At 39.5% G+C, this 26,917-nt stretch overlaps 1 protein-coding gene across 1 annotated transcript; it reads right to left on the reverse strand.

Annotated features, from left to right (window-relative positions):
- Positions 1-1,211: 1,211 nt before the first annotated feature.
- Positions 1,212-26,908, reverse strand: MPHOSPH8 (M-phase phosphoprotein 8). Its single transcript, XM_074816087.1, has 14 exons — positions 26,577-26,908; positions 21,801-21,956; positions 20,053-20,907; positions 16,365-16,461; positions 14,963-15,211; positions 14,383-14,508; positions 14,208-14,296; positions 12,937-13,077; positions 12,190-12,276; positions 10,111-10,265; positions 4,875-5,029; positions 3,473-3,600; positions 2,686-2,769; positions 1,212-1,780 (listed from the first exon to the last, which is right to left on the reverse strand). The coding sequence occupies exons 1-14, from the start codon at positions 26,841-26,843 to the stop codon at positions 1,739-1,741; spliced, it is 2,631 nt and encodes an 876-aa protein (XP_074672188.1). The 5' UTR covers positions 26,844-26,908; the 3' UTR covers positions 1,212-1,738.
- Positions 26,909-26,917: the final 9 nt, after the last annotated feature.

Here is a 26,917-nt window from a genome sequence, read left to right on the forward strand (position 1 = left end):
ACATCCCCTTTCCTTAGTCACTCCTGGGGCCATGCACAGTGACTAACACGAACTAGAGCTACACAAAGTCCCCAGTGCTGGTAGTGACATACCTGATTCTCAGCCAGTGCTTTTCATGCATTTCAGGTGTTCACACTTAGCAAAATGAGGTATCTAACAGATTTCAGAGAGGTGGAGGTACCAAGTCTGTTCAAAACCCAGACTTGTTAACATCCATCAATACTGTTCACAAAAAGACAGGCAACTATTCTAAATCAAAACAGAAAGGAGTGTTTGTATGTCATGTTGCTGTTCTGTTCTAGTTTTATATAGCTTAATGTGACATTCCACAAAATTGAAATAAGTGTGCTGTTACTTACTCATTTGGCATCTCTTAAAATATGAAAGTTTAAAACTTTCAAGAACCAAAAATTAAAAACTGGTTAATTGAACTTTATATTAAAAAGTCACAGTTCTTAAAAGGATACTTAATAAATCTGCACCATTTTGATGGTGAGCACTCAAATACATCAAGGATTTATCCACAATAGTTTTGCTAATAATATAGGCACATAGTGGCATGTAAACTACATGTGGCAACCAGAACAGCAAAGGCACAATCTGGATTCTCTTTTTTTTTTTTCTTCACTTTTCAAGATGTTGGTTAATTTACAAGGAAAAATATTTAATACTTCATGAAGAAGTATTCCATTTGTATTTTACAGCACAGGACCATTACAGAACTGCTGTCATCTGATCAAACGGGTTATTTAAATTAAAAAAAAAAAAAATTAGCAGCTCTTTGCACCAAAGGAACCGAATTTGTGAATTAAAGGAGAGTACATATTCTCATCTGTCAGGCTGAGAACATCTGAAATTCTCCATGTATCTTCTTGTCTACAAAAAGCATTGCCTGCACATTTAAGGTAGTTACAAGTTTTCTGGTTTGCTATTTTCAGCTTGTATTTTTTTCCCGTGTCACTTGACTAAACTCAAAAGTTAAGATCTGTTAAAGTCTGTAAAACTATCAGTTGCTTCTCTAATACAAAAGTAGTTTTAAAACACTGACATAACTAGGAATCTGACTGCAGTCCTCTATGAATTGAGCCTATTCAGATGTCTTTGTTCACACCTGCAGACCTAACTCTGTGTGTTCAAAGGGAATCACTCTAAGCATAACTGCTTTCTCATCAGGAGACAGGCGCAGCAAGTTTCAAACCAGAACACAGCCCTCAGCAATTCAAAGTTAAATCTAATGCAGTGACTTCGAAGTGTAATTTTTGCCCAGGGCTCCAAGTATATGACAGTTCTGCATCTGACATAGAAACATTACAGTTAGATAAGTAGAAAATTTTAGTGTACAAATGGTAAAGATCTTTCTATTAAAAAAGACATTTTGTGTAGTTACCTTAAATAGTTCTTATATGCACCATTCCACATTGTGGAAAAGCTGAAATATGCAGTCTGGACTCCACAAGTTAAAGAAAAACAGAATTATATGTATTGGCACAAATACTTACATCTACATCTGTACAAAGTAAAAAAAGCTGACAACCCTGTCCCACCAGTGCAGTGTATTCAACTGCTCTCCAACACACACTTTCCTATGCGACTGCCAACGAGTGACAGTGAGATGGGAACTTAGTCTTAAGAGTGTGGTGCCAAAAAGTTCCAAACTGCTTTGTCAGTCTCTAAACAGAGGAATCAGAAGTATATCCAAAGAAGTGTCAGTCCACTCAACATGCTCACAGCTGTGAGGTCACTGCAGCTGCACTCTGTATGCTCCTATTAGCAGCTTTACCTGTAAAAGCAAACAAAGGTTCATAGAAAGGTTGTTCACATGTGACTACTGTGTCAAACACTTCTTCTAATACAAGAATAGCATGAGAAAAGGCATACAGTTGCTAGTGACTGAGAAAGAAAAAAAGGAATTTACAATCTGTGTTTAATAAAATCAGTTTATAGTAGCCCTACTGTATGATGAATGGCTTGTAAAAGGACTCGAGTAGAATACTACTGCCTTGGGTGGTGGCTGACAAGTTAGCCCCAGAGCTGAACTAGATATACACATATACTTCCCTCTGAATCCGAGTTCAAATTTTCCCTTTTTTTAAAAAAGATGCACAATAAAACATGTATGAGTGTAAGTTTTAAATCTGAAGATCTAGCAAATGCACTGGTGTGTCTTCCAAGGATAAAATAAATGCTACTAGAACAGGATCTGTTATTCATCTTGCAACATGTAGTGGGACTACTGCCCAAACCACCTGGAAAATACAACAGACTACACAGACTGTTTAAAAGCAGACTGCATATCCTAGTAAACACTTCCAAGTTCTCCTAAACAGACAAGCAAAAACATTTGTACGCAAAAAATAACTGACACTCCGTGTATCTGTTAGTCATTAAATTCACAATGTAGATGGGGAAAATGTTTAGCTGTAACATTACTTTATCCTGGTGCATGAATTATTCTGACTGCAGCATAAAAACATGTAATTATGACAGAACTAACACCCTTGGCAATGTTCCTAACATTCTGGCAGTGTCTCAGGATGGAACTGTAACTGATGGGGACTGGGATGAGGAGACAGTGGAAAGTCCTTAGTTTTACATTTGCAACATACAACTGGGAGCATTTAGACTACGGAAGAATTATTGTACAACAAATTAGCATGCACATTTAATTTTGAGAACATTTTGTACCTTGGCAGTAGGAGCTTCTGCCAACCGTATAAAAAGCTTGTTAAGGCCTGCAGTAGGGCTGAAGGAATAAATAAAGTGACTGTCCTAAAAGGAAAAAGAAAATGGACAAAGTTAATGGCAGGATATGCCTGAAAGTGCTATGCGAGTGGACTAATATAACATGACATTTTCACTATGCATTTTTTGAAAGAAAGTTGTGTATACTGCATACTGCAAAGAACCTTTGGTGCAACCACACAGAAAACAAGAGGACTTGAAAACTGCAGAGTGATGTACTTTAGAGTTTTTAAAAAACAGGATAAAGTAAAATACTTAATCATTAGAAATATGAGGTAGGCTGTTAAAACAAATATTTAAGAACTTTCTTGGGTCAAAAATTGGAGAGGCTAGGTGAATTTGAAAAGTGAAACTGTTTTAAATTCAGAATTCTCACCTGCCTGCTCAAACCCTCAGTTCTGAAGTCAGAGAATCACAGGTGTGTTGAGGCTGGAGGGGACATCTCAATGTCATCAGGTCCAACCCCCTGCTCAAGCATGGCCACCTGGAAGCATGTTCTCCAGCACTATGTCCTTGCCTCTTAAGTCAGAAATTTTTATGGAGTCTAGTACATGCAAGGTTTGCAGTTCTCTCCATATACAAAGAAAAATTAAGTTTAATTTAAAAAAAACCCTATCATGACCCTTCACAATACTCAAAATCCAAATTAAGGCATTAAGATTTCCCAGGCTGCTCCATAAAAAAATTACAATGCAGTTTTACAGTCAATCAGTTATATGAAAAGATTTACCAAAAATACAGGGAGCTGGAATTTGTCGTTTAAAACCACAGCTTGTACACTGCATGGTCCACAGAGCCGAGCAATGACTTCTTTACCAAAGAAATTTGAATGGAAAACAAAGAGAAGAATTCCAGATCCTGAAAGGGAGGGCAATTCAGTCAAGCGAGTTTGAAATGAGATCCATTATTTAGAAAACAACTGCATACACTGAACCTTTGAAGACAGTTAGGTACAAATATATATTAAACCCCAAGCCAGTGGACCCCAGCACGGAACACAACTGCCTTGGTCACTAAGTTAAGGTCTTCTGGCAGCAGAAATAATTTTATGTGGCTATTAGAAAGGAAAACAAAATGGATACAGCAATCCACGGTACAGTTCAACTCTGTGGTTTTAGGTTCACCTGTAGAGTTACGGAATTTAATGTGGTCTGGGTTGTCTACTCTCTTGGTAAGGACAGCTGAGCCCAGTCAACTACATTCAATCAACAACAATCTTCAATACCCAGAAATGCCTCATTTTAATACATGAACTTATGTAAGGTTTCTTAATTCTCTAAAGGATACCTGTGATAAAGAACTGGAAGACTTATAGTACAACTTGTAACAAGGAGAAAATTGGGCAGACACAACCACTTTCAATCTTAGTTTAAGTAGTATCTCAGTTACGTTAATGTATTATAATTTTGAGAAAAATCAGTATCAGTATTTCCCTGATATACTCAAAAGGTGAATAAAAATGACTCAACCAAGCCAAGTATCAGAGATTAGTATCTGGATTCCTGAAAGAATTAAGAAACATTCCCAAGTATCTTGGGCATTTGCTTCCCAGCTTTTTCAAAAGGTCTGTGGGCAAAGCAGAATTGATTGATGCTGCCTTCTTTTCTGTAGTACTTCTAGACTGCATTCCTATCATGATAGTGCTCTACAGCATTCTGCAACGAGTTCTGGAATTCAGTATTCTGTGCAAAAACAGACTGTCTACAAAACAAGATGATCCACTATGAGATTTGCTAAGTAAATTAAAACCTAAGATTTTTCAAAATTATTAATTCTAAGGTAAACCACTCCTCTTAATACCTATCACTTACCTAATGTAACCCTCACAAAGCCAACGTAACCCATGAACAGAAGAAAACAGCTATGTGGCAATCAGAAAAAACTCTTAAAAAAAAAAAAAAAAGACACACACAAACCCCACTGACAACACGTCAAAATCTGCTGCTCTGCCTGTGCTCCATGATCAGAGCATCCTTAATGTAGTGTACTGCAATCAGTCACACGACAATAATTTCACATAGCAGATAGTTTAAGACATACTTAAAAGGCAGTTTCTTAACAAACTGTTCTTCCTTTTTTAAAAAACAAACAAACAAACAAAAAACCCGCCACCACAACACCCCCCCCCCTACCTTCTGGCACATTTTGTGGAGGTTTATAGTTAAAATCCGTAGAAAAGTCTGGCCCTTCACAGAGACGATGACATGCAATTGGAAAGACTGGCTCCAGCAAAGCAAGACGAGCTTCAAAATAATCCCTGATGGTATCTTCTGCTACTCTTGAGAGCCTAGAAGACCAAACGAGTGAGGCCCGTGCTTCGCATAATAAAATTGCTTTACCATAGACTTAGTGAGAGCTGACACAAAAAAGGATTCCAGATCACCTTTCTGGATTCCCGTTTTTCAGGGGTGAGTGCCTCTGTCCCTAGCATTTATGTACAGATGAAACCCAGGTCCCAGTACGTCATTAATAACACATTTTATCAGTGACCTGCTTGTGAAATTCATCTATCAGGTCCACAAAAATAAACTGCTGAGACAAATGCACTGCAGCAGATTAAAAAAAAAAATTCTGACTAGCCATGTATTTTGAAGGCTCTTTATGTAGAAAGATGTCCCCAACACATCAACGTGTACCTAGTGGGTAAAGAGACAACCATTTCCCCAGCATGGCTGATTTATCAACCTGACTGCAAGTACAATATAAACAAGTAAGTCACTGTGTAATTTTACTGGCAATACTGTCGGAAGAACGCAGTCCCTGGTTAAAATCTACTAATAATGCAGTGAAAAAGTATCAAAACTACCATTAAGTAGCCAAATTGGGGTTTTTTTGTTTGTTTTGGTGGGTTGGATGTGGGGCAGGGTTTAATTTAAGCAAGCAGCCCAGCCTTCAAAGAGAGACCAGTATTTGGCACCTTTACAAGCAGGTTCCTAAGTAATCCTCTTCAGAAAGCTGTTTTGACACAAATGAGTTTTAAATGCTTTTACAAGGCAAAGGTCCCGACTCTCTCAGCTTTATAGCTTTTTCAGCTATTATTCAGAGCACGCTTCCCCTCCCTGCTAGCTGAGATTACCATCTGCAGAATCTAAAACTTAAGTGTTTGACTGGAAAGAAACCATAAGAATTGCCACACCAAACCAAGCCCGGAAGCCCATCTAGCCTAGTTTCCAGATGCTAGACGAAGCTGTATTAAATATAGGAAATTAAACAGTTGTCTCTTTTGGTACACTGTCCTAGTTTCCAGCAATCTGATTTAGAGGCATCCAAAACTAGAGACTGCAGCCAAATCGTACCTGTCCTTAGATCTACTTAATCCCTTCTGAAATCCCATGTGACCACAGCATTCTGCAACGAGATCCATAATTCAGTATTTCTGTGCAAAAATATTCCTCCATTTCAAACCTATCACTAAATCATTTAACAGGATGGGCTGTAGAACCTGCCTCACGGCTTTTCTGTTGTTGTTTTCTAATTTTATTTTAAATTCTGACCACCTAATCTGTCCCAAGGTGCAATGTGTCACCTCCCTTGGTCTATCCTCCCAGAAGCTTCTCCTTATGTCTGATCATCTTTACTTCTTTTTGCTTCATCTGTTTTTGAAACAAGGTAACTGGAATAACACATGCTATTTAAGGCATTTAGACACCATGGATTTAAATTTTATCTTCAGCTCCACTACTACTGTATTATCTTCCTTTTTGACTGACAAGAAGAACTGAACTGGTATTTTCAGGTAATGAGTCTAGAAGCTTCCTCAGTTGGGAGAGAGTTGTATTACTCCCTGCATACAGCGATCCCCCGTGGACATCACTTTGTATTTATCAGCATTTAATTTCCATTGCCATTTTACTGGCAAAATTACATGTTCAAGGTCTCCCAAAACTCAGTATTCAGATTAGCCAAAACTGAAGGTGGCAGATTTTAAACAGGAAACAAACTGGAAAAGGCATCAAATAGTGAGTGAGTGACAAAGTTTCAACACACTGAACAGCGGGTACCAGATCACTTATCTGCATGCTTGCTGTTGCCTTCAAAACCTTAACACACAACTCATGATTTCCTTCCCCGGAGGAGAATCGGCATACTCCATTTATCCACTTCAACTGCCCCTGCTCACTTTAACAAATTTTCTATGTTTGAAAAATTATTATTAGTTTTTATGCTTTTAGCTGCATTTAGCTGCTTTTTGGGCTGCATTAGGCAAAGCACTGCCAGTAGGTCCAGGGAGGGGATTCTCCCCCTCTGCTCAGCACTGGTGAGATGACGCCTGGAGTACTACGTCCAGTTCCAGGCTCCTCGCTACAGAGAGACACAGACATATTGGAGAGAGTCCAAAGAAAGGCCACAAAGATGGTGAAAGGCCAGGAGCATCTGACAGAGGAGGAAAGGCTGAGAGAGCTGAGACTGTTCAGCCTGGAGAAGGCTCAGGGGGATCTTATCAATGTGTATATATCAATAAACACCTGAAGTGAGGGGGCAAAGAGGACAGAGCGAGGCTCTTTTCAGTGGTGCCCAGTGACTGGGTAAGGGGTGATGGGCACAAAGTGAAACACAGGAGGTTCCCTCTGAATATCAGGAAGCACATTTTTTTACTGTGAGGGTGACTGAGCACTGGCACAGGTTGCCCAGAGAGGTTGTGAGGTCTCCATCCTTGGAGATATTCAAAAGCCATCTGGACAGGGTCCCAGGCAGCCCTGCTTGAGCACAGGGGTCAGAGAAGATGACCTCCAGAGGTCCCTTCCAACCTCAACTATTCTGTGTTGCTGTGATTCTGTAATTTCGTAACTGAGTTCCTGTAGAATTCATAGGCAAATACAACCTTGCCCTGGAAATGTATTTATTTGTATTTTACTAGTTGCACTAGAACATTTTTTACATGACATTTCACTTTGCAAATGTTCCACAAATTTCTCTGTCTTACAGAAGGGCTCCCTAACCTCAACATTGTGACGACCACTGCAAGGATCATATGGAAGTGCTTGCTTATAGATCTTACTTGTTAAGACTTAGTATGAAGACTTAGTATGCTTAAATTTAGTATTTAATAAGGTTCTAAAGGAAAGAGCACTAGTAATTATTTAAAATAGAGTAAGAACATTCGTAATACTACAGCATGTATCAGTGACCATTACAAGGCAGTTTGTCAAGACAGATTTAGGATGTTAGCTGACGGGAAACAGCCAGGGCTTTCTAAACACTAAACTAGAAGAGAATGAGCTTGGACTACAAACTACTTGATAGACTGTCTTATATGGGTTTATGAAAGGCAGGTTCTGCTTGACAAACAGGATCTCCTTCTACGACAGGTCGACCTACTTATTGGATGAGGGAAAGGCTGTGGATGTTGTCTACCTTGACTTTAGTAAGGCCTTTGACACCATTTCCCACAGCATTCTCCTGGTGAAACTGGCTGCTTGGGGCTTGGATGGTCACACGCTTCACTGGGTAAAAAACTGGCTGGATGGCCGGGCCCAAAGAGTTGGGGTGAACGGAGTTAAATCCAGTTGGCGGCCAATCATGAGTGGTGTCCCCCAGGGCTCGGTTTTGGGGCCACTCCTGTTTAACATCTTTATTGATGATCTAGACGAGGGGATCGAGTGCACCCTCAGTAAGTTTGCAGACGACACCAAGTTGGGTGGGAGTGTTGATCTGCTCGAGGGTAGGGAGGCTCTGCAGAGAGACCTGGACAGGCTGGAGCGATGGGCTCAGGCCAACTGCAGGAGTTTCAATAAGGCCAAATGCCGGGTGCTGCACTTGGGTCACAACAACCCCCAGCAGCGCTACAGGCTTGGGGAGGAGTGGCTGGAGAGCTGCCAGTCAGAGAGGGACCTGGGGGTGTTGATTGACAGCCAGCTGAACATGAGCCAGCAGTGTGCCCAGGTGGCCAAGAAAGCCAATGGCATCCTGGCTTGTATCAGAAATAGCGTGGCCAGCAGGGACAGGGAAGTGATCTTACCCCTGTACTTGGCACTGGTGAGGCCGCACCTCGATTACTGTGTTCAGTTTTGGGCCCCTCACTACAAAAAGGACATTGAATGACTCGAGCGTGTCCAGAGAAGGGCAACGAAGCTGGTGCAGGGTCTGGAGCACATGTCCTACGAGGAGCGGCTGAGGGAACTGGGGTTGTTTAGTCTGGAGAAGAGGAGGCTGAGGGGAGACCTCATCGCCCTCTACAACTACCTGAAAGGAGGTTGCAGAGAGCTGGGGATGAGCCTCTTTAAACAAGTAATAAGCAATAGGACAAGAGGTAATGGCCTCAAGTTGTGCCAGGGAAGGTTTAGATTGGATATTAGGAAGTATTTCTTTACAAAACGGGTTGTTAGGCGTTGGAATGGGCTGCCCAGGCAGGTGGTGGAGTCCCCATCCCTGGAGGTGTTTAAGAGTCAGGTCGACATAGCGCTGAGGGGTATGGTGTAGTAGTTGGGATCTGTCAGTGTTAGGTTAATGGTTGGACTAGGTGATCTTCAAGGTCTTTTCCAACCTTGATGATTCTGTGATATTATATAGATAAATAATTAGGATAAAATAATCGTAAAAGAATAAAAGGATCTTGCATTGGGACAGTGTTTTTCCAGCACTAATTATGCACTCATGGCAAAAATATCACCTGTTGCAGAAGCTCTGAGACCCTCCCTGACTCTCCTCCAAGTTTAGAGATTACTGGTTCCAATTTTCTGCCCTGATATGTTAACTATGAGTATTCCTCCAAAATGCTATTTAAAGAGCTTGCTCCTTCTCTTTAACATTTGTCTTCATTTAGCATCCATATTCATCAGCTAAGTATATTTTTACATAACCATATGACGTGAACGCTTCACATACCGCATATACCACACCGCTCTTCAGTCATTGTTACATGATGAAGATTTTCATTTCCACCACTTACTGGCATGGAAGCTTTACCCCTGGCACTCTCAGCTCACAGCTAACGTTTAACACCCTATCTGCACTGACTTTTCACGGTGTTTGTCTGGTGTTCTTCTGTTATTTTCTATGGTTTTTAATGTTTTTTACCAATATATTTTATTTGTCATGCCCTAATAAGAGTTTATATTCAACTGTCCAGTGGTCACACATTTTTTAGTTTTCCCAACTGCTGTATTTCTAATTTAAGGAATCTTTCACTTCTAGTAATTCCCTTTTCCTCCTTTCTATCTTTTTACTCAGTGTTTAAGCAACTGTCTGCTAATTCTGTTAAGCTCACATCATTTTCACTTCACGTGATTTATTAGTTAGCTTTCTGCTCAAATCAGATCAGTTTTATTTCCTGAAATCTCCCCTCTTCCCCTTGACTTAAATCAAAATTATGACATGCCTACTATTGCAAAGTTCACCAGAACAGACTTAAAAGTACAGTTTACTCACGTTTCCAAATGACTCTTGAGCTGCTCATACACCAGTACGTTATTACATTGTTTAGCAAAATGCAGCGCACTGTTCTGATGCTTTGACAAAATGTTACAGTCTGCTCCGCTTTCAATCATAAGCCGCACTATATCAGAATTCCCTCTTTTACAAGCCTGTACAGAAAGTGAGAAGATAGAAGGATGGACAACAATGGCAAATTCCCCATTAGAACAGAGCATAACATTGCAGTACTGCAGAAATTAATTAAAATTAAAATTAGTTACAATTCAGAAAACAAGTTTAGGCATTTGCTCTGTGAATGGCAACACAACTCAGAACTCAGGATCACACTCCATAAATATTTTATCTTTACCATGGGAATGCTATACACCTGATCTCACAGAAGCAGCACCACTCAGGATTATCAAGTGGACTAATTAGAAAAAAAACCCAAACATAAATCAATCCCCCAAAAGTTCTGTGAAAACATCTAATCTGCTGGAGTTCAGTAACTCTTGCAATTGTTTACCTGAATAAATGGATTTCTGCAGAAGTATTCAGAATGACTGAAGTAATACTTCCAAGTGTCTGTCTCTAGGAATCTCAGTTCAAATAATACTTCAGGTGTGCAGTAAATTAATAGAATTTGCCCCAAATTGTTATTTGGCTATTGTAGACAGTCACTGTTACCAACTGCTGTGTTCAAGGCTGTTCAATGTTACTTACAGCAAGATTTTCAGGGCATATCAACCGAAGACTTGACAAAAGTACAGGAAAGTCTAAAGAAAGCTTTACTTTGAAGAATGCAAACACATGCCCTTGGTCGCTTGTTTTCAAACACTTCACTTAGACAAATTAGGGCAAGGCACAAGAAACAAATTTCTATCTTCATGAGGCCTTTCAGAAGTTAATTTCTAAAATTTGTCTCAGCTCTGAACTTTCATCTGTGCTTTCAATCCATAATCTTCCATAAACAAACTCACCTGTCCCCCCCAAACAAAAAACCCAGAAAAATCACATACCACCTCAGAGAAAGGAATTTAGTGCCAAGACTTTTCCCCCCCCCCCATCACTTTTTAAAAAGTATGATCCAACTTCTAAGGTTAAATAAAAGTGACTTGATAAACACATTTATATATTTATCCACACATGGATAACTTGTTCCACTAAGTTACTGGAAATGAAGACCCTATTCTTTGTATCTGCACAGCAAAACAAACATCCGGAGTAAGTCACTGTAGGCTGCCAATTAGAAAGTAAGTACAGCTGTGCATCAAATATTAATAAAACCAAACAATGAAGGTAAAAACTGAGGTTCATGGAGGTAGCCAAATTATGAAGAGATTTTGGACTGAAGTGGCTGAGGAAACCACAAGCATGTTATTTTCTTTACAGAATTCTCCACACTTGCAGAGGATAGAAAAGAAACAATATCACATTGTCTTGGACAGAAAAGCTTTTGTAACCTCTTCTGCAAACAAATTGCCTTAAACAGCCTACATATAAGTAAAGCAAGTTTATCATGACAGGGAATTTTGGCGAAATTATTTGATGTAAACAAAGAAACAAAAAAAAAAAAAAAAAAAAAAAAGAGAGGAGCACACAGTTTTAAGGGTCTTTGAATTTTCCCATTACAACAAAATAAGAAACAATAAATTAAAAATTTCCCTTGTGATAGGGATAAAGGTGCAGAACAGACAGTGGGAAGGAGACTGCAAACCAGTTATTTTACTTCTGGCCTGCAATGAAATGACAGAAGTCAATCACAGCAACACCCATGTGAATTCTTATCTTCCTGCTGACAACCAGATTATCTCAGTTGTAAGACCGTATCTGTATTTCTTTGAGCCAAACACTGGAAGAGGATGATGAGCCACATTTAGCATTGTATGCTGATGGCATCTGCATTTATTGTTTTGATATAACAGTACATTAAAAAAATGGGTTAAAGCACTGCCCAGAATAACTAAAAGTAGTATTTGTATTTCAAATACAGTACATGTTCCCTAGATCAACTCTATAAATACACTTTTATGTTTTATTAGTTTGTCAAAAGTATTTACTATTAAACTGTGTCAGGACAAACACTGAAATTACCTTCATTAAAGCCGTTTCGCCACTGCTCTGCTGCATGTTCACATATGCCCCAGCTTCCAGAAGAATAGCTACTGTTGTTAGAAAATTCTGAAAAAAACCACAAAACCACAAGACAACCAAGTAGAAAATATTCTTTGTCTTCTACTTGGTTTTGTTGCAGTATATAAAGTGACATTTATTTAAAATCCATCAGTAAAATCCAAAGCATGAGGCATGACACAATTAACATTGTTCTCTCCCATGACTAATAAAGAGCAATTCAGACTCACACAAGTAGACAGCCATGAGTATTTACAATTCTTTTTTTCTAAATATTGCAACAGTGAACACCACAGGAAGAAAACAGTATTTTTGCATTAATCACCAAACTAGATTCCAGCTCCCTTCTATCTGCTGCACAAGGGAAAACAAATGAACCAACTCGAACAAAAGAGAAGAGCTTGCCACCATCTCCATCTCCCAACTCTCAAACAGTAAACCCTGCTTAATCAGAGATTTGCTCTCAAAGTTTCCCAAGTTTGGATCCTGTGTAGCCACAGATCATAATACACAATTCTAACACAGAATTGTGATCAGAATTTATTTACACTATAGTAACCACAGCTGCTGAAATTATGCAGTTAAGGTCACCCTGCTATATCCTGCTAACTACTTTTTAGGCACCCTCTAAGGGAAAAAAATTGTGTACCACTTTTAAGCATAAGTAAAAGAGCCAAGAACCACAAATACAACAGTAACCAAGCCAACCTTTTCAGCTGCGTGTATCAATGCAGTTGTTCCATTTCTCTGTCTGCCATTAACTTTAGCTCCTTTCCTGATTAGGACCCGGAGAAGGTCATCGTGCCCACCAGCAGCAGCAAGCATCACTAGGGTCATTCCACTTGAGTCCTGCAACAACAATCACTGCCATTAAAAAAAAAAAAAAAAAAAAAAAAAAAAAATCAAATACTTATAGACAAATCAAAGCTGCAAGACAAAAATTGCAAGTGTGTCAACAGGTTTCACCAAGATTCCTCTCCCTGGCAGAAAAATTCACACAGAAATGGCTGCCGGATACTGACAAACTATCACTTCCCACTCCTCTTGTCCCCAGGCCTCACACTGAGCTCCATAATCTGCAAACATTCTGAGGACCAGAACAAGAAGGAAAAACAGAATGAGCCAGGAAAAAAGGTAGCAAGGTATTTCAGGGTGGGGAAGACAGCAAGACAGTGGAAAAAGAAATCAAAAGCCACTGGAGGAAAACCACAATGGCTCAAGTCAGCTGCTACCACAACACTGCTTTTGGATTTTATCAGAGGGTAAGTATGAAGAGACTTCTGTGAGTGGCCAGTCTCCTCACTCATTCTTGCATTTTCCACCAAATACTATTCAAAGAACACATACTTGCCTCAGTATTCATTTGGCATCTTTTCTACTATGATGTCTTAGCATAATGTACAGTTCTCAAAATGCTACATAATACAACTATACAAGATCACCAGTGAAAATACTGGTATCAGAGATTTAATCCTCAAAAATGGAACTATATTTAACAGGAAAACAGATCCTTGAAAGAAAAAACAGTAAGAACACAGCTGATGATGAGCTGTCAGAAAACTTATTCTTGAAGTGGTCCCAGTCTGTTAAACAGAACATTCAATTTTTATATATTTTTTTTTAATGTATAGATATTTTACATAGTTTAGTCACTTGACCTGAGGGTATCATCATTCCTTATGCCATGTAAAGTTCTGAATTTAATATTCAGTTAAATCCAGTGGATAAATCTGCTGTAAATCCAGCTACTGGGATTCTTCTATCAAACTTTACTTGTATCAAACTTCATTTTTTCTTTGGAAGAAATTGGTAACAAGTATTGAAGCCTTAAATTCTGTACTCCCTTTTCTCACTTTGTGCTTTTTTTCCAACATGAGACAGAAATTTCCTACTAGCAAGAGGGGAAAATTTCTCAAACAATCCAAATTTGTACTCTTCCCTCCTGCCCCCCTCCAATACTTCTATTGCATAAAAATTACCTCTTGATCCAGATTATAGTCCTCATTTGAAGAAAGTGCCATCTTTACTGTCATATAATCGCCACTTTTAACAGCATCCCTCAGGAGAGCTAGAAAATAAATTCAATGCAGTTATACGATATTTCACTTTGAAACATCAGCTAAGAAATGTCCCTTCCTCCCAGCAACTACTCACTACTTGATATTGGTTCTGTTGACACGTGATTCTCATCTTCTCCATCAAGATGCTTCTGAAAGTCTTCTAGTGTAAGCCATTCTAACTGCATGTCCATACCCAAACTCAGGACTTGTTGCTTGCCACCTATAATGTATTTGATTTTATGGAAGAAAAAACATAAAATAAGTAATAAGTAACTTATAAATTTCCAAACCATTCATTGCTTGCCATTGCTTCAACGATCAGCAGCTTAACATACTACTACTTTTCATTCAAACAGACTCTGGAAGGCAGCGTGGAATGGTTCCAAACAATGAAGGCTACATTACAAACAGACATAAAATGCTTTTACTTGAAATAAACTGTCTATTTGTTCTAATTAATTAGGCTGAAGTGATAAGAGATGGTGAACATTCCATTTCTGTAATAGCAGAAACACACTGGAAACAATGAAAAGTTATCAGTGAGTTTCAAAAGAAAACATCATTTCAGCCTCCTGCAGAGACAAGAATTGGAGCACTAAAAGATGCAAGCAGGAATGGAGAAAATATTAACTGCCAGTGCTCAACTTTCCCCTGCATTTGTTTCTACTGCTCACCAGAGTTCTCCATTTGACACACATCCACTACTTCTCGATCACGTTCTGCAGCAATGCAAGTCCATGTGTCTGTTTCATCTCTTATGTTCCTTCTTTCCTTGTACACCTTGCTGTCTTTTGATTTTAATTCTTCTATGAATTTATATTCTAGCGAAGATTCTTCTCTTTTGCAGTTATTCTCAGAATATTCACTTTTTTCTTCTGAAGCTACATTAAACAAGTCAAATGCACTTTTGATGTCCTTAAAGCCTAGAATATTAAGACAGTTACCAAGAGTGACTACTTGAGCCACTAAAGACTATTACATTACAAAGTTTACGTGAGTTACCAGAGTCCATTTAGAAGAGGTCTGTTCTCTTTCCATAAGTTAATCATTGCTGAAGGGTAGGAGCAAGCTTAACAACACAAGCCAAAAAATTGGGGAGAGCTAGTTCACCTCCAGCTAACCTGGCAAGTCTGAGTTCTGACTGCTTTCAACACGGTACCATCTTCTTTTTAAGAAGTGTAGTTTAGAATTATGTGTAAATTACTACTTTGAAAAGATGGTTCAGTATCTGTGATGAACAAATGAAGGACATGTGCTCTATAAAGAACGTTTATTAATCAATCTATATGTTACTACTTTTCTTAAGCATTTTAACCATCTATGCTACCTTCAGTGAAAGATGTCTCTCTAGCAACTGCTATTTGAAACATTATAGCTCTTCCTATATCCATTCATGATCATCAAAAGTGGAGTCACCTAGTTTTCCTCAGTACATCCTCATCAGAGTAGTAAGGCAATTTATCCTGTATAAAACCATAAAGAATTTTACTGAAATCAACAATGGTAACATTAATACTCCATTATACTATTAAGAACAGAAATACAACCTATTTTTCTTCATGTATCAAATCATCCAGTTCTGGTGGTATTTTAAGGGCTGTATAATATAACTCATCATTGGGGCTAAAGCAAGAGGCAAGAAGTCTGTCTGATGGGAACCTCTGCTAGTTTTTCTAAACATAAAAAGTGTGTATTCATAGTGTCATAAGAACACTTCTGGAAATAGCCAATAGTTGGATGAATTTCTCTAAAAAAGAAAAAAGATTACTATTACATGCCACAGAAGCGGAGTTGACAATATTAAATGGAAAAGGGAAAAATCTAGACCTGTCTACAAAAACCTTAAAGAGATTTCTATACACTTCCATGCTTCATACATGAAAGTACATAGAGCATTCTCACAAAGCCTGTATTAACAAAGCCACCAAACAGCAGACTTTTGCTTCCTAGAATAAAAGCAGAAATTCTTGTTTCAGGTATGTGTTACAAAACTATACAATACCCACTCTTGTAGAAGTAAGAGGAGAATGTCCTGAAGGGTCTTTCCCTTCTCTCTTTTAAGTAGTTAGCACTTACTTTTTAGGCCCTTTTGTTCTCTTCCACTCTTTTCTTCTTTTTCAGACTCTTTCTTTTGAGATTTTTCTTTTGTTTCAGTTCTCTTTACTTCTTTCTCCTGACATTAAGAACAAAGATCAAGTTTAAGTGGTAGAGAAAAAAATGGAAGAACCTTCATCACTCCAATAAAAAATATTTAAAATTAATACTACTGAAACCTGGATATAACAAGACTCGAGGACATTTCTAATAAAAGAATTAAACATGTGAGTCAGGAGTTAAGTCTGTGAAGGCTTCTTCCCTAAGAGAAGAGGTGTTATTTCCAAAATAAAACAATTTCAATTTAGATGTTTGCTGCATCCCAGGCATTCAAGGTGCTTTATGGCATGAGGTACAGATATGCCAAAACCAGTATTTTGACAGAAATTCCAAACTATGAACTTTTCATTTGTTCCAAATACTGAGCCTGAATAGGATGTAATTATTTCAAAGTATTTAACACCTCTGTAGCACCATATTCAAAGCAATTATGATAGCACTGACATTTGTATAAGGAAGGTTCCAAGTTTTCCAATTTACACAAACAGAACATTACAGCAACAGCCATTTGTGAAAAACAGACACTCGGAAAAATCCACCCAAACCCACCATATCCACACAGAACACTGAGCCTAGCAATATCTGATACCACATAAGAAATTTATGATAGATGTAGATATACAATCAAATTCACCAAAATAGAATTCACCTGCCTTCACCAAAGGTTACCTTTCTCCTCCTATAATCCTTTCTCTCCATTCAGTCAGCAAATTCCAAACTGCAGACTAGGGGGGACAAAGCTCCTTGGCATGGCTTTGTATCAGCCCCTGACACTAACGTGGTACACGGAATAGCACTGGCTTTCTGAGAAACTGCCCCAAAAGAAGTTCCCACAGGAACTATAGACTGAATTTATCATTAAATGCTACTGTTTCTTTGACACAGGAAAAACTTCAATTAAAATAGATGAGTTTGGTGTATCATGATGTGTTAGCAGAGCTGAGACACTTAATTGTCTTTCTCATCCGCTCCCTCCCCACCACAAAACCTCAGCTTTTGATCACTGACATGATTAACTAGTAGCACAGACAGCTGTTAATCCCAGCAGATGCCCAGTATATAAAAGGAGACCTGTAATTTACTAAAGGGATTACCAGATATTTGCTACACAGAGTGGCTGTTAAAATCAGTAATCCTGAATTCTATTCCAGATTTGCAATACTGATCAGGTACACAACATACACTGCACATTTATTTTTGGAGGTAAAACAAATGGAAAGAATGGTTTGGCATGCAAACTGCCTCCAAAGAGAGAATACAGTATTATAAACTGACATGACAGTGTTCTGCCATCAGAGCTACATAAGGAAAGACAGATAGCTGAAACATACACAATGATTTTATTCGAAAATAATAATCTGTTTGGGCCAACAATTTAGTGAAGGCAAAAAACCTCCAGAACTCGCCACGAAACACACCCATATAATAAGTCCACAGCTGCTCTGGAGAATAACTAACCAGTTACAGAAAATACTGTTGAAGCCTCTATCATGGTTTAAACACAGCCAGCAGCCAAACAGGCAGCTGCTCGCTCACCCTCCCCACTCCTGGGGAATGGGGGAAAAGAGCTGGAGGGGTAAAGGTAAGAAGACTCGTAGGTTGAGATAAGAACAATTTAATAATTGAAATAAAATGAAATTAAAATAATAATTATAATAATAATAGTAATAATAGAAAATACAAATGGGTAATGCACAATGTGATTGCTCACCGTCTGCTGACTGATGCCCAGCCCATTCCCAGCTAGTGATCCCAGAGAACAGAGAACCCTGAAACCACCATCCTGAAAACTCGAGTGAGCTTCCTGATTGACCCCACCTATACACCGAGCGTGACGTTAGATATGGAATATTCCACTGTTCACTTTGGGTCTGTTGTTTTGGCTACGCTCCCCCCCAGCTTCTTGTGCACCTGCGCACCAGCAGGACATGAGAAGTTGAAAAGTCCTTGATTTCTTAGCTACAACTAAAAACGTCAGTACATTATCAACATTCTTCTCGTATCAAATCCCATACTGAATCCAAAACACAGCACTATTCTAGCTACTAAGAAGGAAGGGGAAAAAAAAAAACAATTAGCTCTATCCCAGCTGAAACCAGGACAGTTTCTTAGACTGAAAAAAAAGCAAAGAGCAGAATGCCTTCCTTGCTTCCTTGGCACCTTGGAGCATGACCTTGAGAAAGGCATACAGACAACTTACTGAGAGTGCTGGCTGAAGAGCCATAAGCAAACCAAACTTTCATCTGCTGTTGATTTCTTCATGTTTGGGGTGACAGGATTTTTATACTACTGGTAAATAGAACAGAATTCCAAAGATTTATCTGATTATCATCACTGATGTCTCCCTCTCATGAATGCTATAGCCTCAAACTACAAGAAAATACTTGAGTAATAAAGGGCCATACCATTTCAGTTATTTAATTAACTTTCTGAAACTGGGCTATGCCCCATAGTAACTGCTTAACCTTGTTTACAAGAGCTTTCACCCCTAAGCTCCTGGACAAACACTATTTTGTGTAGCTCTACTCTGCAATTATACCACATAATTCTCTTCCCCAAAATCAACTTCCTTATGTTTAAGGTGGCCTACTCCATACATGCAACAATCTTAAGCAGAATACCACAGCTGAACCTACAGAAGAAACTTGCCACCCCAGAAATTATGGCTTCAGAATAAGTGGGATATAATCCAGTAAGTATCGAGGTGTTTTGGCTGCAATCCTGTTACAAATCAGAAAGGGGTTTCTCTGAGCAGCCAAAGTTTTACAAATTGCAAACTGTATTAGAACAGTCTGAAGCAGCTGAAAGAAATTATATTCTCAGAAACATTCCAGAAATATTGTTTTATTATTTTCCATAATTTTTTTCTTTTAGCTTTACCATCCTGCTTCTCTTAACACACTAATGTATTAAATAAGGAAAAAGAAATATTCCAGTATTTGTTTAGCTCATTTCTTAGAACAGATACAGCATTTGTAATTAATAAGAAACCATGTCATGAAACTAAACATTTTCTATAAGCACCCCAGGAATTCTAACAAGACAAGCCAGCTGCACAATCATCTGGGAGACTTGGGTTTAGAAGTGATTTCAGCATTCCAATTCTCAGGTAGGTGCTAACACATGTAAGGTATAATGGAATGGCTGGCTTTTGAGAGAGATCAAGTGTGTGTTTTAGCTCAAAAGTACACTTCACTATGCAGTGTTGGATGGACAGTTGCTCAAGACTGAATGTCTTACTACACAAGTAGAAAAACATCAACTGTTGAAGGTGGCAGGAACAAAGCTAAAGACAGCATGCTCTGGAAGAACAGTAAAGTTCATTCTAAGTAAGTACATGTAACAAACAGGAGAAATACATAGCTTCACATTTAAAGACAGCCTTCTCTCCTAAAGCGTTCCCTCCTTTATAGTGTTCACAAACCAGAAATTTTTCAGTCACTCCTATACATCGTGCAGTGGGCCCTTCTTTAGCATCATCCAGCTTGTTAGCTTTCCAATTTGTATTTTTCTCTTTGCCATCATGAACAATAGCCTTCTGAGATATCTGTACCTCAAAGATGTTTGATTTAATACCCAGCTCCCACCCCAATGCCTTAGCATTGCTTACCTCCCCAGTCGAATCGGTGGACTTGTGCCCTCTTTCATCAGTGCTCAATTTCAAACCCTTCTGCACTGGTGAAGGAGCAGGTGACACTTTCTCCAACTCTCCTGATACCATTTTTACTTTTTCTTGACATTTTTGCTTTTTGTGCATGCTCCTCTTCTCTAAACAGACATCTTGAGTTTCCACTTTTCTACCTTCCTCTTTATAATCTTCAGCTTTCTGACTTTTTTTCTTCTTTCTTTTAACCTTAACATCAATACTATCATCTTCATTACTTGCTGACTCATCAAGATGTCTATCAGCAATGGAATCTTTTTCAGCAATTTCTTGTTCCAATCTCTCTTCTCCACCTATTACCTTTTGCTTCTCGGCTTTATTTTCAGAATTTAAATTTGAATTTTCATTATCAGTTCCTTGAGAAAATACATCATCTAGAGCACTTGATTCCAAGTCAAACTGAACATCTCCATGTTTCTCCTTACGTGATTTTTTATTTTCTTTAGAATCTTCTTTAGATTTCATTTTCAAATCTTTAACTTCTCCCTTCTTTTTCCTGATTTCTTTATTATCTTCTTTCCTTTGTTTCTTTAGCTCCTTTGAATCCTCCTTGGTGTCTAAAGTCCTTTTCTTTGGTTTTGAATCTAAAACCAAAGTATCTGAGAAATTTTCACATTCTGTTCTGGGTTTTTCTTTCAGTTTTGCAGACTTAGACTTTTTCTTCTTCAGATCATCTGGACTTCTATCCTCTCCATCTTTTGTCTTCTTCTTTTTCTTCTTCGGTGAAACATCATCTTTTGTTTCACTTTGCCAGTCACTGTCAGATTCTGCTTCAAATACATCATCATTCAGAGATAGTTTCTAAAAGACAGGGAAAAAAGGAAAAGATTTATTTCCCCATTAAACTGGATCACCTTGGTGTAAACTATACAAAAATGGTAGTGGTGGTGCCTAGGAGAAGTAAATTTTTAAACATTTAAATCTTTTTATCACTGCAAACATCATTCCTCATTGCCAAATTGTAAAATTTGTAAATACAATTCTAGCTCACTTACCTAAATTACATTATGAACTGCTTGCATGAGAATCAATACATAAACAAGTCAAGTAAACCAGACATCCAACAACTACATTCCAGAAGAGAACTAAATCTGAACTATTTTACGTCAAAAACAATTAACCTGTGTTTGTAAAATTTACCTACAGGTTTCCCTGAAGTGTAGGGTACCAGTTTTCAGAAAAGATTCTTATACTTCATTTTCAAACTGAGCGGTTAAAAAAGAAAAAGCTATATGCTGCCTTCTTGCAATTAAATTTTCTGTATTCCTATCTTACCAATTTTAATGGTTAACATGCAAAACCTCATCAATCTGCTACACAAAGCAGGAGGGTGAATTGAGTAGCGCCCAGCTTCACTGACAAGACGATATACATGTGGGTAGGGAAAGGGGGTTATGTTATCAAAAACAAGCTAAAATGACCATATATCATATATATATGTCCCATTAAAAACAGAAATAAAGTGTAGATGGATTTAGAGTCTACAAACAAACTCAGCAATTAACAAAAAAATCCCTAACCAGAGAGCAGCAACAATATTCAGTTTCACATGAAGCAAAACGCTTTTAGATCTAAGAGATTCTTTAAGTCTTCTTGATTCCATATCCCAAATTCTTCCTTTCTCCCTCCCCGCATTAGCAGAGCCTAGATAGGGAATACGTCTTCAGTGTAAGATACTGGGAGGTGAAACACACCTGTATGTCTTTTTTAACAGGTTTAGGCTTATGGTCCACAATTTTTTTTCTGAATTCAAGAAGCACTTCTTTGCAGTCTTCCAAATGAACCTCCGGTTCCCAGGTATCATCATCAGATGTATATCCTTTCCACCGTACTTTGTAGAGAATTTTACCCTGTAAGAAAAAAACCCAACATTTAATACAGTACAGCATAGTATTGCATCATCTACTCAATTCTTGGGGATCTCAGAAGATATATAATTTTGTGTATATAGAAATGACTATAATGGGAGTTCAATCCAATGTTGACATAAGAACTCCCAGAATTATTTCCATCTGCATCAGATACTGAACTAAGTAGGTTCTAAAACTTTTCAGTAGTTGGAGCAGTTTTATCCATAATATTTGTAATACCCAATATTTGTTCAGAACCACAGCTACAATGTACAAATCATAAATTCCCAGTCATTTTACTGAAATGGATTTTCTGACAGCTATAAAACTATTCTTTTTAAAAATTTCAGTATTACTTCTATAAAAAGTTCATGCTTGAATTGCTTCTCTTTGCTGAAGAAGTTGATATAAAACCTTAAGATATGTAATGCATTAATACCATTCACCTAGTTTTATACTGGAATTTATAACTTATGTTAGATTTGTAATCAATGCCACTTTTGATAAACTGAAACACCAACAATTAGAAAAAAAATCCACACCAATTAGATCAAGTTAAACCTGGAAAAAATCTGAGTGTGTGCATCTGAGTGGACTTAATTACAAAGATTTTGGTAAAAGATTACGTACTAAAGCCCTAGACCAATTGGTTCAACAGTATTTAACTTCACTGCAGGATGAAATTGTACCTTTTAGTCTCTATCTTGTTTTTTTCACTAGATTAGAAAGCTTTTTACTATTAATTAAAAAAAAAAAAAGCTTTCCACCAAATTCTCTCTTGCCTTTCTCCTAAACAAATTAAGTAGTTTGAATCCTTATGTTTCTCAAGATGGATTCCTTTTTGTGCTGAAAGGCAAGGCTTATTAGCTTGGACTCAGCATGTCGCTGATGCAGCCGGACAAGTGGCAACTCAGGGCCTCCTGCACCAAGCTTAACTGAAAAGCAGAGACATGTCCTATGAAATCAATGCGGTCACCTTTATTGATTAAACCTGCAGTCTCTTTAAACAGATGTATGACAAAAGCTAGCACCAAGCTTAAGAAAACCCATTGTTCATATAAAAAAAGCTAATAATGAATAGGAGACAACGAGACAACACAGTCATTCCCAAAAAAAGTGTAGTATTAGCAAATGTACTAAGGAAAGCACCTTTGGAGAGGCAAAATAATAGTATCTCTTTCTTTCAAAAATAGATTGATAATGCTCTGAAAGACCCTACGCTGCTAAACAAGCCTGGAGAAGAAAACCTTCAAAGGAACTGTCATCTGACACTTACTATTAAATGTATTTATATCCATAAATTTACATTTTTTCCTGAGCACCATTAACCTTTGACCAAGTGTATATACATATGCCATTAAACTTCAGCAATCAACTCTACTTACAATCTTCTGTATTCTGCTTCACAGACATATAAATAAATAGCCTATATTCAGATACATTAATGTAATACTTTTCCTCTTGTAATTTAGCTTAACGATACACTCTTGATGTAGGAATTAGTTTTCAAAATCACGTTCAACTGTCTCTCTTTCTTCTAATGGGGTTACTCCTGAAATAAACAACTAGTAACTTTCTTATTACAGTCACAGAATAACTTAGGTTATAAGGGATCTCCAGAACTAACAAGTAAAATGCCCCGCTCAATGCAGGACCAACTAGATCAGGCCGCTCAGAAATCTGCCCGGTCAGGTGTATCTATTCAGATTTCCCTGTGTTCCAGCTTGTGTCCACTGACTCTCATCCTTTCACTGTGCACCTGGAGAAGGATCTGACCATCCTCTCTGCATCCTCCCAGTTAAGTATGTATAGATACCACTATGATCACCCCCGATTCTTCTCTTCTTATGGCAGAGCAAACCCAGCTCTCTCAGCATCCTGTGCTCCAGCTCCCTAAACTGTTTTCATAACCTTTCACTCCAGTATGTCCACGTCTTTTCTGTCCTGGGGAGCTCAGAACTTGACAGTACTCTGGATGCACCCCTGCAGTACTGAGAAGAGAGTAAGAAGCATCCCCCTTGATCTGCTGCCTCCACTCTTGAATGTTGTTGGCCTCCTTTGCTGCAAGAACTGCTGACTCACGTTCAACTGACTTGTCTGTGGGGACTCCCAGCTCCTTTCCTGCAAATCTGCTTCCTAGCCAGCTGGCCTCTCACCTGTCTGGTGGTACAGGGTTATGCTGTTTCAGAGGCAGGACTTCAGCTAGCTGCAGGCTTACTGTTACACCCTTGTAACTCAGGTACAAAATTAGTTACAAGTCCTTTTTTAATTAATTGAGAAATCTGGGTAAAATTGTAAGACTATTTGGCTGCTGAATGACTCTACATCCAGTACAGGGAGAATGATACAAAAATGCAGCTTAAGTGACAACACGAAACTGATCTTCACACTAAAGATACATACACAGCCTCACACCTGTCAGCATTATTTTACTCAACATTGTTTTTTCTTTCCTCTGTATCACTTACAAATAATAGAACACTTCTAAGCATTTTTATACTTCTGTAGCTTCAATAAGAACTAGTGATGGGCTAGAACTAACTCCTATGGAAAGGGTATTACCACGTCATTAAAGAGCAGAGTTAAGGTTACCCATTTTCACTGGAGAATGTCACGATTTGCATTGAAGCCTGTTGGCTTAGTATAATTGCAATGCAGTATGATGGAAGGTTTTCTAGATACACTAACAGGAAACATTTCCAAACTTTTATTGCTTGTTCTCTTAAGAAGGACACAGCAATGTTTCATTTATCAGCAGGTTTAACTCCGCTGCCCAATCCCATCCCAGAAGTGCTGTCTCTCGCACTACCACTACTACCAGCTCCAGCAACATCAGGACTGCAAATGGAAAGAGCTTCTCTGTGCGGTGCTCTCCAGCTCTCCAGCTCCTGCAGCTGTGACACACGAACACACCGACCAGCCCTATGCTGTGCTCCGCAGACAGAGGCCGACTCGGTGTATCTGCTTTGACTTTGTATCGGACTTGGGAATCTGCAAGCTGGGAGCCACTAGTCTAAAGCAGACTACATAAAACACACTCTACTAAATGTAACACAGAGCTTTTTCCAGTCATTTTGGAAGTTAGGACTGGGTGCAAGTAGCTGTCTTGCCCTGTATTTCTGAAGCACGGGAGCATGGCCCTCATTGAAGAGCAAGGGAAAGGTGACCTGATGCAACTGGACCCCAAGCTACAAAGCTACAACCAACGCGTACTGGGTAAGGTACACGCATTACAGTAAAACTAATTGCACTGACCCAGCCTGGAAACCTCAAGTGCATACAGCTCAGAACCTGCTACAGAATGGGCTGTTTGGAGGAGGACGATAGAAAGAGGAGGCGTAACACACCGTTTTACCAGTACATGTCAATGACATTTTTAAGAGATGGTAGTTGATGTATTCTGGTACTCTTCAGAAGTGTGTAGAAGGGTATGACTGCCCCCTCCGCCAGTATACAGATTTTAGGTTTCATTGCTAGGGGAGGGGGGGTGTTTCAAGACTGACTTATTATTTTGACCGCACAGGCAAAGCTATAAATACTGGATTACCTCAAAAGCATAACATTCTTGAGCCATCAAGATATTTCAGCCAAGATACAACCTAATCATGACAGCATCAGAAATATCTAAGAAATTCTTGATCTGAAGGTTCTGCAACCTAGGGGTTTCAAAACCCTGATGTTTTACACTAAACAGGCAGAATTCTATACAATCTTGTACCTGACTGAAGCCTAAAATAAAAACCATAAATTAGTTAAAATAAACAATTTTCAGACACAAAATCATTTTTAAAAAGCGCTGTATTAATATTTTTTTGTATTTGAGGTTTAGGAAATTATAGAACTTCAACCAGTCTAGGCTGCTTTCAAAGAAGAGAAGGTATGATATTTCTGTCTTAACAAAGCAGAGATCACTACAGCTAGTCATTTTAAATGGATGAAGTCTCTCTTATTCTAAGAGGTCTTCACATATTTTATAAACCAGTAAACACAGTCTCACTAAACACACCTTGAAACCACCTCCAAGCTCTCCATTATATTAAATCCTACCCATTTCTGCACTCACTACTGTAGTTCAGCCGTGAGAACAGAGCAGTTCAACAATGCAGACAAAAAAAACTTTGTCAAGATACTCCAGATAGAGTCTCTTTAGCCAAAGCTGTAAGATCCAAAGAGCTTCCTTACAACATTACGCACAACGTGTTTTAAATTATGACTATAACGGAACTGCTACTTTCGCATGGTTCCCGCCCAAGTATAAATGAATCGTGCAGGAAAACCTGTCCGAAGAGGCGCCTCCGCCTGCGCAGCCCGCGCAGGCTGCGCGCACAGAGCGAGGGGAGCGCACGGCCCGGCCCAGCGCACCGCGGCCCGCCCCGCTGCCGGCGCGTGGCGAACCACCGCGCCCCGCTCCCGCGCGTCTCCCCGTGGGGCCGGGAGAAACCCGCTGCCCGGAGCCGCCGGCCCCGCTCCGGAGCTGCCGGGCTGCCCGCCAGCCCCACCGCCCAGCGCGCCAGCCTCCCGGCCCGGCCCGCCCCCGCCGCCCCGCGCGGGGGCCCCGCCGCCGCCCCGGGAGAGCGGCCGGGGGCGCCGCGCTGACAGGCGGCGGCGCCGCGCACTCACCCCCTCGGTCTTCACGTCAAGGATCTTCTCCACCTCGAACACGTCCACGTCCTCCTCCTCCTCCTCCTCCTCCTCACTCTCGCCGCCGCCGGCCTCCCCGCCGCCGGCGGCGGCTGCCGCCGCGCCCGCCCCCTTGCCAGCCCCGTTGCCGCCTTCCTCCCCGTCCTCCTCATCGTCCTCCGCCGCGGCCGCCGTCTCCTCCTCTTCCTCCGCCCCCTCCAGCCTGGCCGCCGCCGCCTCAGCCCCGCTCCCGGCCGCCGCCGCCATTTTGGGCCGAATTTCAAACGACAACGGTGAAAAGCGGCTGCGACATCCACCGCCGGGCGAGGAGAGCGCGAGGC

This window comes from Strix aluco, chromosome 2 (genome assembly GCF_031877795.1).
Source record: "Strix aluco isolate bStrAlu1 chromosome 2, bStrAlu1.hap1, whole genome shotgun sequence".
Taxonomy (NCBI): Eukaryota; Metazoa; Chordata; class Aves; order Strigiformes; family Strigidae; genus Strix; species Strix aluco.

Bases quoted from the DNA above. Each gene is read 5' to 3' on its own strand.
- MPHOSPH8 (XM_074816087.1), bottom strand. From the start codon at position 26,843: ATGGCGGCGGCGGCCGGGAGCGGGGCTGAGGCGGCGGCGGCCAGGCTG. The intron at 14,297-14,382 runs GTGAGTAGTTGC...TTTATTTTCTAG, and splicing joins AACAGAACCAATATCAAGTA to CTCTCCTGAGGGATGCTGTT. The intron at 1,781-2,685 runs GTACAAAATGTT...TTGCTTTTACAG, and splicing joins CAGAAGCTCCTACTGCCAAG to GTAAAGCTGCTAATAGGAGC.